This window comes from Hippocampus zosterae, chromosome 5, assembly GCF_025434085.1.
Source record: "Hippocampus zosterae strain Florida chromosome 5, ASM2543408v3, whole genome shotgun sequence".
Classification (NCBI taxonomy): Eukaryota; Metazoa; Chordata; class Actinopteri; order Syngnathiformes; family Syngnathidae; genus Hippocampus; species Hippocampus zosterae.
In genome coordinates, this window is record NC_067455.1 from 3409549 (window position 1) to 3420500 (window position 10952).

A 10952-nucleotide genomic window follows, 5' to 3' on the forward strand; every position below is an offset into this window, starting at 1 on the left:
CGAGAGTGAAAATTCAGTGTAGCGTGAGATAAAGAATGATTCACTGTCCGAAAAAATTGAATAAAAATAAATCTGTGTGAACTCTTTTGACAGTAGACATGGGGAAAAAAACTGCTTCCATTTGTAACGCTGCACAATTTATGTAACAACGTATCGTTCTCTTACGCTTTCCTTTTTTTTTTTGTGCATTCCAAAATAAGGAATCATTGCAACATAAACACACTTTGACCACTTCGGGCTCCCTATGAGAACACACCCTTTTGCACACTCTTCACATAACGTTGCGCGAAAAAAGACAAATATGAGTATTTGACAAAGAATGAATCGATTGCAGTATTATTTTGTCTCACCCGGTCAAAGGAAATGCGCCTCGTTGCCTTCGCTGTGTCTTGTTTGTCGGAAAGAGGAAGACGACACTGTTGGCCTTTGCGATTCACATATGTGCTTTAGTGACGTCAAATAAAGATTGAACAAATACAAAGAGCGAGATGTGAAAATGACAGCTCAAACACACTTGCGGCTAATGGCATGTTTATTGGAAGGATGTGATTGTCAAAATAAATAACGAGTCAAACTGCATACAGACAGTTTCATTGCACTTATTAAACTAATCATAAAACATCAACCATATGTTTAGATGGGGGGGGTGAGTGAGATTGTGGAGGAACCATACTGAATTTAAGGTTACCGTGTATCTCATGCTACTCCCGCTACTCGCTTATAATCGCATGTGTATGTTATGTTTGAACGTTTCAGATATCGCTGATTCCCAACTACAAATGTACAGCATGGAGAATATCAGGTGTACCGCAGAAAATTATCCAATTTCTCCAAAAGTTGCCGTAAAGTGAAAAGAAAATGTCTTCTAATTTTGGCTCACCACAGCCAAATTTGAATGATTTAAAAAAAAGCATCAAGTGCAGAAGATAAGGTATATTGAAACAAAAAATAGTCAAGCCCTTGTCCCCGCTCTCAAACGCCGTGGCCATATTTGCAGAATCCGCTCGCCCTGGTTCATCGTTGGGCTTTTTCACACCCCAGCCCATAATCCAACATGACGACTGTTAATTTTGGACCCATCGAACCCCTCTTTGGTGGTGTTTTATGAAATTTTCCGATTGCGACTTGCCTCGATAAAGGTGGTGAACCTCTGGTTTAGATAACATCAGTCATTTATTTCATCTCAGAAAAAGGAGAAGTATTATCATTCATCCTGTTGACCTCTCATGACTCCTATGTCACTTCAAACACAGAGTCCTCCAAATTGTGATTGGTTGTCTATCCTGAATTCTTATCCTCTCATCTTTTGCTCTCTGGCCATTTGACACAGTCCACACGGCGCCATGCAGGCCATGACCAACCAATCTTCACACACCGACCCCTGCGGGAAGTACACACGGTTAGATATTTTGACCATACACAATGCAGTATTTCCTCAAAAGAGGGGCTGGTGCTAATCGTAAAAACGTATTTCGTGATTGCAGCATGGAGGCCACAATTTAAGGATACACGTGGGCAATTATGCGAATAAAAGGAATTGCTAAATGTTACTAATTATGTGACCGGTGAAAACATTTAAACCCTATTTTATTCATTCATTCATTCATTCATCTTCCGAACCGCTTGTTCCTCACTAGGGTCACAGGGGGTGCTGGAGCCTATCCCAGCTGTCTACGGGCAGTAGGCGGGGGACACCCTGAATCGGTTGCCAGCCAATCACAGGGCACACATAGACGAACAACCATCCGCACTCACACTCACACCTAGGGACAATTTAGAGTGTTCAATCAGCCTGCCACGCATGTTTTTGGAATGTGGGAGGAAACCGGAGCACCCGGAGAAAACCCACGCAGGCCCGGGGAGAACATGCAAACTCCACACAGGGAGGCCGGAGCTGGAATCGAACCCGGTACCTCTGCACTGTGAAGCCGACGTGCTAACCACTGGACTACCGGGCCGCCCACCCTATTTTATATCCGCCCATTATTTTGACATGCAACTACTACCACATAATTGATCCGATTCACGTCATTCCAATTTGAACACATTGCAAAAATTCCATTTGTGGCCTGCGATTGGCTGGGGTCTACCGACTAGGACGACCTCCATCTTAACAGTGCCGCGATTGAGAACAAGCTTCCGCACAGTGGATGAATGTTTGCATATCCAAATGCAAGTTTTAATGGTGCCACAAAATGCTATAAAAACCCCAATCATATGTCTGACAAAAAAAAAGAAAATTTGCGACTGTAGTTTAAAAAAAAAAAATCCACATGTGGGGCTGTCTTCGCGCAGCTTATTCCATTCGTGTGCAGCATAACAGCTGAATGCTGCTTCACCATATTTGTTTTGCACTCTGGGCTCACCTTTTTGGCCTGTGAGTCTGCCAACTTCAGCGCCCCAGTTTATAGTTTTTAAATAAACAGCTCAAAATTAAAGATAACTGAGCTGCACTTAACAAATATACCATCTTGGATTTTAAAAAAAACAAAACAAAGCAAAAATGTAGCCATTTAATTTTACTGGACAGGAGCGCCAACCAAGGTGGTTGTCAAGCATTTTAACTTGCATAACTTACTTCAATGCGGTACTTGTGGCGAATGCTGGTCCTCAAAGCCACCGAGGAACCAGGGAGGAAGGCCAGGCAGCAGCTTTCCCCGTGGTCCTGAGCCACCTTGCACTCCAGGATGCACGGCAAGAAGGTCCCGCACAGACCTGTGAACCAGAGACGGCGTACAGTTAGAGCGCCACTGGACGCCGCTCGATGGTTTCAACGCGTACAGATGCCGCAGTCGTCGCAGCAATCCATCGTGTTGGAGCTCCAGTCGGACATGGTGGACTGGTGGACGCTGACTTGAGGCTGGAGGTTGATCACGTTGGGCTGGAAAGACATGTCTGCGAGCTAGGAAGGAAAATGTTCACCGCTGCGCAGATTTACCCTCGGGGTGGGCTCTTTTAACCCCCACATGACCCGCCTCGAGTGTTTGATTACAGGGCGTAGCGCACTAGTCAAAAGGGTGCACCCAACATGATTCTTTTGTGTCCTATTATTATTTTTTTATCAGCTGGCAATAATTGAAAAGCGAAGGATGAATGAGAATAGAGCGTTGTGTATGTTGTGTACACACACACACACACACTCACACACTCACGTACACACACCCACCATCGACAGAGCGTCACCCTCGAATGAGAAATTGTCAAACGTGTTTGTATTTGGTCAGTATGTATTATACTCGCAGTCCAAATGAACAAATCACCCATTCATCCATTTTCTATGTCGCTATCCCAGCTGACTCGGGGCGGGGTACACCCTGGACTTGTCACCAGCCAATCGCATAGCACATGTAAACAAGAACCATTCATCCCTTTTCTGTAGTTTTTCTATTGTATGTTTGTACACTCTGGACTGTTTGAACACCCTCCCTAGGTACAGTGAATATGAAATGTCGAAACGCCGACTTTATGTTCATCGTCTATTGCTAGGTGTTTGTGGTATCAAAAAAAAACTCCAAACTTTTTTCCACTAATGTGTCCTATAATCATAGGCGTGTCCGGCCCATTTTGCTGAAGTACCCTGAAAGTAAATCCAAGCACCCCAGAATTTGGGCAATCTTAAGAATTTTTTTTTTTTTTGAGAAGAGTTAAAAACAGGAAGTACTTGGTAGACAAAAATACAGTACACCGTAAAGCTTTTTAGGGCTGTACCATGAATACTTTCATAAATTCATTCCGATGAAAATTTGATGCATGCAGCTGTCGCTATATAATCTTTGGCTGAATAAATATAGCACTACAAAGAAATTTGAAAAGAGAACCGTGACAATTTTGCCTTGTTTCACTCTGAAACGCCTACAACTAAACAAAGGAAGTGAAAGTGTTTAGGCTGTTATGGAGAAAAGGCAAACGTTTATCATCTCACATGCCGCCCCACGCCAGTAGGGGGCAGGATAGTACGGTTAATTCGTCCTCTGCCTTACTTCAACTTGTTTTTTGGCTAATACAGTGTGTCACGTTCAAGAAACTGAAAGCAAATGTTTTTTGTTCTCGCTGGATCGTTGTTTTTATTGGCCGTGAATGTTATTTTCTTTTTACATTTAAGAAAGTGGTGGCAGGGAACGCAATACTATTGAAACAAATGTTGAGAAGGGCCAAAGCAGTGACCGCTACAAGATCCCTGTTGGATTTTTAAAAATTGTTTTATTATCTTCTCACAAAACAAGCACTTTTTGAGGTTCTAAACATGCACAGAAACTCATGAAACTTCAAGTACATCGGGCCTGGTGAAAAAATTCCTCACGCGATTACAAAGAAATGGGTTGGCAAGCCCTGTCATGACACTTTTGAAAATTGGGAGGGATGCGTGGCATCCCGAGTATAAAGTCAACAGAAGCCATGTCTTAAAATGAACGGGAAGCGAGCTCGGATTATTTTTGACCATATAATTTCGGCCCATTTTTGCACCTGCACGTGTGTCATATAACTTTGCGAAAACTTGGCTATTTAAAAAAGAGGACAGGCACTCTCGAGGCCCAAATATTCATATGAAAGACCTTGAAAAGTCTTACTTTTCGTATCAGTGTATAAAGTTCAAATGTCATGCACATGCACTACTTGATTAGAGTATGTTCTTTTTTGTCGGAAGCTGCGCCTGTTTCAAACAACTTTGACCGGAGCAGAAGTAAGAGAAACATCTGCGCTATTGTGCAAGTGCAGAGTTAACACAGGACCCTCAGTCGGGACAAAAGTAACCACAAGATGATTCAGTTCCTCACACTTTTGGCAGATGAGATGCTTGTGAACATAAATCGGTCAGGAAAAAAGATTTCTTGTTTTTTTTTTTACCTTTGGCCTAAAATGCGGAAGTGTGAACAACACGGAGCATTATGGGAAAATGCAACTTACGTTTATTGTATGTTATTTGTTTTTAATAGGTTGAAGTTAGTTTAAGTAATTGGACAATCACAGTTTGTATGGTGAGTGAAAGTCCATTCGATATATAGACAGACAGACAGATAGCTAACTTGTGTAAGTTCAGGGGTTCGCAGGTTTTAGATGGATTGCTCTACGTTTGGAATGGGCAAAAAGGAGAGGACGACTTCGTTTGAGCAGAGCTCTACTCGTTTTTTATTTTTCCTTTTTAACCGCTCCACCCGCTAACTCTCCCACGAACACTCCCCCTTCCGGTAAAGACCCGCCTTCCTGTTTTTCTTCTCCAATCACATGTAAGCAACATAAGAATATTTCAGGACGTATTAAACAGAGTATAATTAAGGTAACCAACATAAAAGAATATAATGCATGAATATAAAATGATAATAATTAACAATTTAACAAAAGCTTACACTTGCTAGCCAAATAGCCAGCCTGATAGCAAGCTAGACAGACAGACAAATAGCTAGCTAGCTAGCTGTCTGTCTGTGTGTCTGTCTGTCAATCTAGCTATCTGTGAGTCTCAGACAGACTGTTAGCTAGACAGATGAATAGATATTAGTGTTGGGTTGACAATAAAAATAAATATGTAATTTGAAAATCTATATATATATATATATATATATATATATTGTGCGTCGTCCCGCACGCGGTCTGTCCTTCCGTCTGTCCCTTTTCAAAACGTACCTACTTCACCGCGCCGCTGCGCGCCGCCACTGCGCCGCTCAGGCAGTGGCTCACTACGATCGCGCGGGCATCTTAGCGAAAAAATGTTGTCTACCCACAAGCATTGCAATGAAATTGTTAGTTATTTAGTAGAGCTAAACATCTCTTTATTTTCGCGATAAGCAATGAAGATGAACAAAAAATTGAACCAACCAACAACACTTTTGTGGGCCGAAGGCCCACCTTACCAGCCTTCCGCAGGAACTAGCTGACGAGCCGTCCGGAGGGCGGCAAACCAGCTAGTGTGATTATAATATATTTTATTAAGATGAAGCTGAACAGTTTCTACGTCTACAAGTCATCACTGTCATCTGTTCATTTCCCTCTTTTCTTTCTGTATATTCTACATTATGTTTCTATCCTGTCATGTTCGCACGTCTTCAGATGTTGAGTCAAACTTGTCTTCCCGTTGGTGTGCACTGCTTATTATTTTATTTAGAGGATTCATGTGTTAGTGTTCATGATGATATTTTAACATTGAAAAAGAAAAACAACTAATGATGCTGCCCTCCAACCTTTTTTTTTCCACAGCATCCACATTAGTCACGCACTGTCTGTCTGCCTTAAATGATCGTTCAAACTTTTTTTTTTTTTTTTTTGTCCCACACATGTCACAATTTCCTCCATGGCAAAAATAAGACACTCATCCATTCCAATGCCAAGCTATGTTTGTGTATGTTCTCAAGTGCGTGTGGATTCGGTTCCCGAAATTGTGACTTCTTCTTTATTCTCCTCCATCCAGTTGTGGCCGCAAAAAAACAGCTTTGCTTGATACACTTTGCAGTCTGCAGGTCACTGTGCTGCCTCCACATCTGCAACAAACATGAATGATTACATGGGAACCACTGAGGACTACTGGGTGAGTTGCTTTCTTTTTGCGCATTAAGGGCCAAATTGCTGGAGAATATTCTTAAATATAACAGATATACTATATAATAATATATAAGAGAGCAAATTGCCACTATATCAGAACATTCTTGTTTTATACCAGATTTTTTTTCGAGCCTAGACGAACAGGAAGTAAATAGAGAAGCATGCAAGTTGTTTCTCCTTAAAATATGCCGTTAAGGTGGAAGGAATATGGATTTGTGATTGTTAGGTATTATATTACTTTTCTGTGCATCTGTAATGCTGCAAACAAAATGATTTTCTTTCAATACTGCATTCAGAGAAAGCAAAAATTGACAGCATGACATATTTTTGGACAAATGTTTTGTTTTTTAATCTATAAATATGGAAAACTGAAATATCACCTGGATATACCAGCATTATGTCATCTTGGTTGGACACCACAGCTTGCATTGGTACGAATATAAAAGTAGGAGCACAGTAGGGCTGCGGTGCTGCCCGTATGTTTAATAGTTACAACCTCCAGTGTGTCTCGTACTTTGTACAGCATGGTCATGTTCTCTTGCTGTAACAGGTACACATAAACCAGGCATGTCCAAAGTCCGGCCCGCGGGCCAAATCCGGCCCGCGGTCGAATTTCATCCGGCCCTCGGCCCCTGTCATAAAATCAGTGCCGTCTGGCCCGCAGGTTGGGCGCAATGGAACACGTGTTGCATTGACTGAGGTCTCGTAGACTGGTGAGTGATGTTTCATAGAGTACTGCTTCCCTCTAGTGGCTAAATGAGTAATAGCATTTAGACACTAGAGGGCATCACTCACGAGTTAACAAGACATCACTCCGTGTTTATATTGACTGATATGTCATATTTCAAATGATCCTTGCAGTTGTGGATATGTGTATTGCTTGTTCATTTCCCCGTTATTCGAGTCAAAGGTTTTGTGACTATTGAAAAGTCATGGTGATACATTTTATGTTTCAAATCAATCAATTTGCACTCAGGAGACTTCTGTTTAAGAAAAAGTCAAGTGAATAAGCAGTTGCATGTGATATACCTGTTTCAAATGAACCAAAAGAAATTCTTAAGATTGTTGAAATTAAAATAAAAATGGAAATGTGAAACAGACTGGCTTACTAAAATTTGTTGAACAATATTGTTGTTCAATGTAAAGAATGTCAGCCAAGGTCGGCCCCCCGACATTTTACCACATAAAATCTGGCCCCCTTGGCAAAAAGTTTGGACACCCCTGACATAAACAAAAGCAACTCACTTCAACGTAGTTCCTGTTTCCATAAGATTGCGCCAAAGCACCACATGGACTTCCGTAACTCACTTCAACGTAGTTCTTTGGCCACAAGATGTCAGAGGATGCTGCATCAAGCGTCACAGCTCACTTCAACATAGTTCCTAGAACCCAACATGCATCAATTACTTGCAGTTGTTCGCAATTGGAGTGAGGACTCCACGCTATACGATCCATGCTGCTTAAAAGAAAATCGTGCTGTGTGTCTTCAGGCATTCGACTATGACAACTACACGTTGTCCCCCGAAACCAGTAAGACTTACGCGGCCCCTTGCCCGCACGAAGACATCTACGCTTTTGCGCGGAGGTACCTGCCCGTCGTCTACATCCTGGTCTTTATCCTGGCCGTGGTGGGCAACGCGCTGGTGCTGTGCGTGATCCGCCGCTATCGCAACTCCCGCGGTGGCGGCGCCTGCTCCTTCTCCCTCACCGACACCTTCCTCCTCCACTTGGCCATCTCCGACCTGCTGCTGGCCTTCACGCTGCCGCTATTCTCCACGCAGTGGGCCCACCAATGGGTGTTCGGCGAGGCCGTCTGCAAGATCTCCGGCGCTCTGTTCTCATTCAACCGCTACAGCGGCATTCTTTTCCTGGCCTGCATCAGTTTCGACCGCTACCTTGCCATCGTCCACGCCGTCAGCTCCGGCTGGAAGCGTAACACCTGCCAGGCGCAGGTAGCCTGCGCCTTCATCTGGGTGGGCTGCCTGGGTCTTGGGGGCGTGGACATTGTCTTCAAGCAGGTGAGCAAGGTGAAAATCGACGAGGGGCGGGCCCCGCTCCTGTGCCAGGTGTGGTTCACCAACAACGCCGCGCAGTGGCACGCCGGCCTGCAGCTGGTCAGCGTGAGTCTGGGCTTCGGGCTGCCACTCCTCATCATGCTTTACTGCTACATCCGGATCTTCCGCTCGCTGTGCAACGCAACCCGCCGGCAGAAGCGCAAGTCCCTGCGCCTCATCGTCTCCCTGGTGTCCGTCTTCGTGCTCTGCTGGGCGCCGTACAACGGCTTCCTTTTGGCCGACAGCCTCCAGAGGCTAGAGGTGGTGGCCGGGGGCTGCCGGTTCGGCCGCGTCGTGGACATGGGCAAGGTGATCACCGAGAGCGCCGGGCTGTTGCACTGCGCCCTCAACCCGTTGCTGTACGGTTTCGTGGGGGTGAAATTCCGCAGGGAGATGGCGCGCATGTGCAAGGGGCTGCTGGGACCGAGAGTCGGGCTGGGCGTGGAGGAATGGAGGGAGAGGAAGCGCAAGACCACCGGCTCCTACAGCTCTGCCGAGAGCGAAAACACCTCCTACTCGGTCATGGTGGGAAGATGATTGAGAAGCTCATGTTTGTGAATAGCTTGTCAAAGGTGGGGGGGGGGTGGAAAAGTGCCACTTTTCTACTGCGCAGCACCGACTCCTCTGGCTCTTGACATCTCCACATTTTCAAATGTCTTCCGTTTCATTATGAGTACCTAATGAAAAAAAGTGCACTTTTTTTTTTAAAAACGGCACATAGGCTATACAACATTCTTGAGGGAAAAAAAAGTTACGTATCCCCCCCCCCCCCCGAAACATAATATAAAAAATAATAATTTGAATCTGTAAATATTTACAGAGATTTCCGGGAATAAAGTATCGGTTTCCGAAATCATTGTTGGGAGAAACTGCGAACATGATCAGTGTCTTCCCACATCTCGTCTAATTCAAGCTAACGTTCGCAAAATTATGATTTCAGAAGTGTGTATAAAACTAGTAGCCCTTGGCATTAATCATTGCTCAAGAAATAGCTCTCGCTTTCAAGCGATAGCACGTGTGATTTTCCCATGTTTTTGTATCTTGTGACAGGAACCCAAACTCACCAGGTACTAGATATAGTAACCTGTAGTACCGGGTTTTGTCAATAAAAATGAATAAATTACGAGTAGAGCCAAGTAAGTAAGTACTGCGCAGTAGAGGTCCGCTCGTATTTTTACACCCAATTAAAAAAATTATAAATTACAAGCCCAAATTAAGTCAAGTCAAGTGTATTTATGCTAAGTCGAATGCCAAAGAATACAAGTGAGTTTTGAGGAGGGTTTTGAAGATGGGCATTAATTGAGAAAGTGAAAGGGAAAAGGGAATGTACACTGAAAGAAAAAGTCAGGTGAGGGATAAAGACTGGAAAATGTTCTCTGTGTCGGAATGGTGCTGTCTCATACAAAATGTTATTAATGATCAAACGCAAATGTATGAAATTTCAAGGAAAATACAACTGAACTGTACTCAGTACTTGTTTGGCCACGAAACCAGTTGGTAGTCTGGGAATATAAACGCGCTCTTCTCACTGAGCATGACAACGAAGTGAAAATGTTGTTTAAAAAAAAAGTTGAAGCAATTCTGCTGACTTTGTGTCTTTTACTGTAGCTCCAAACATCCAGCTGCATGCATGCGCTTTGTGCCGCGAAAGAAAGGAGAAAAAAAAGAGGAAATGATTGCGACTCACATATGATGTTCAAGGTGGCACACGACCATTAGCATTGGCTATGTGCTACGAATTGTATTGTAAGATTTATTGTTGGTGGAATGAAGTCAACTGTTTTCTTCTCGTACGCTTCTGCCAAGTGTCTTTTATCAAGGGAAAAAAAGTACATTTTTGTACATTTTATATTTGCTGTACATATTGTGAAAATAAAGTTAAAAATCAAGGGGAAAATATATTGTATCACTAACTTGGTTCATGTTTCGAGTAAGAAAATTCATTACCTCGTGTGTATTCAAGTTGGAATTTCAATTCACGGGAAACAAGTTTCAAAATATCCCACTGAGATTAGAATCCTCTTTTTGAAGTAAGTCCTTTCCAACCGTCATAAAACACACACCACACACAAGCTGAACCAATGAAAAATGTTAAACACTTTTGAGTATTTTTTTTCAATTCAAAAGAAAGAAATTATTTTGTATTTTCAACCAAAAAAATGCTAATTTGATGTCAACGTAAGAAGCGGAGGACGTTTGCGTCACCAAAATTGTTTTGCATGTTTACGTTGAGTTGAACATTACTAAAGAGCGCGCTCTATTGGCCGTGAGCTGTCATTGCGTCCGATTTGTGTCCGTCTTTGTTCACAAGCGTCAAGCCAGAGCCTCCTGTGTCCGGAAAATTCGAAACGCTTGAGAAGTCTTCAA

General features: G+C 43.2%; 2 protein-coding genes and 2 long non-coding RNA genes across 6 annotated transcripts in view; 1 reads left to right on the forward strand and 3 right to left on the reverse strand.

The window, feature by feature from the left end:
• Positions 1–10952, reverse strand: part of LOC127600709 (uncharacterized) — a 131071-nt gene that overhangs the window by 34688 nt on the left and 85431 nt on the right. The window lies entirely within an intron of this gene.
• cnfn (cornifelin) lies at positions 1155–2941 on the reverse strand. Its single transcript, XM_052065386.1, has 3 exons — positions 2782–2941; positions 2579–2715; positions 1155–1381 (listed from the first exon to the last, which is right to left on the reverse strand). Exons 1-3 carry the CDS (start codon positions 2891–2893, stop codon positions 1292–1294), a joined length of 339 nt encoding a protein of 112 aa, XP_051921346.1. The 5' UTR covers positions 2894–2941; the 3' UTR covers positions 1155–1291.
• Positions 6339–10716, reverse strand: LOC127600694 (uncharacterized). Of its 2 annotated transcripts, none has more exons than XR_007962397.1 (3): positions 10533–10716; positions 6912–7913; positions 6339–6470 (listed from the first exon to the last, which is right to left on the reverse strand). It is a non-coding gene; the product is annotated as an uncharacterized LOC127600694 (long non-coding RNA). The 2 variants fall into 2 exon arrangements; XR_007962398.1 differs by lacking the exon at positions 10533–10716 and adding an exon at positions 8121–8258.
• Positions 6407–10482, forward strand: cxcr3.2 (chemokine (C-X-C motif) receptor 3, tandem duplicate 2). Its single transcript, XM_052065253.1, has 2 exons — positions 6407–6517; positions 8022–10482. Exons 1-2 carry the CDS (start codon positions 6482–6484, stop codon positions 9120–9122), a joined length of 1137 nt encoding a protein of 378 aa, XP_051921213.1. The 5' UTR covers positions 6407–6481; the 3' UTR covers positions 9123–10482.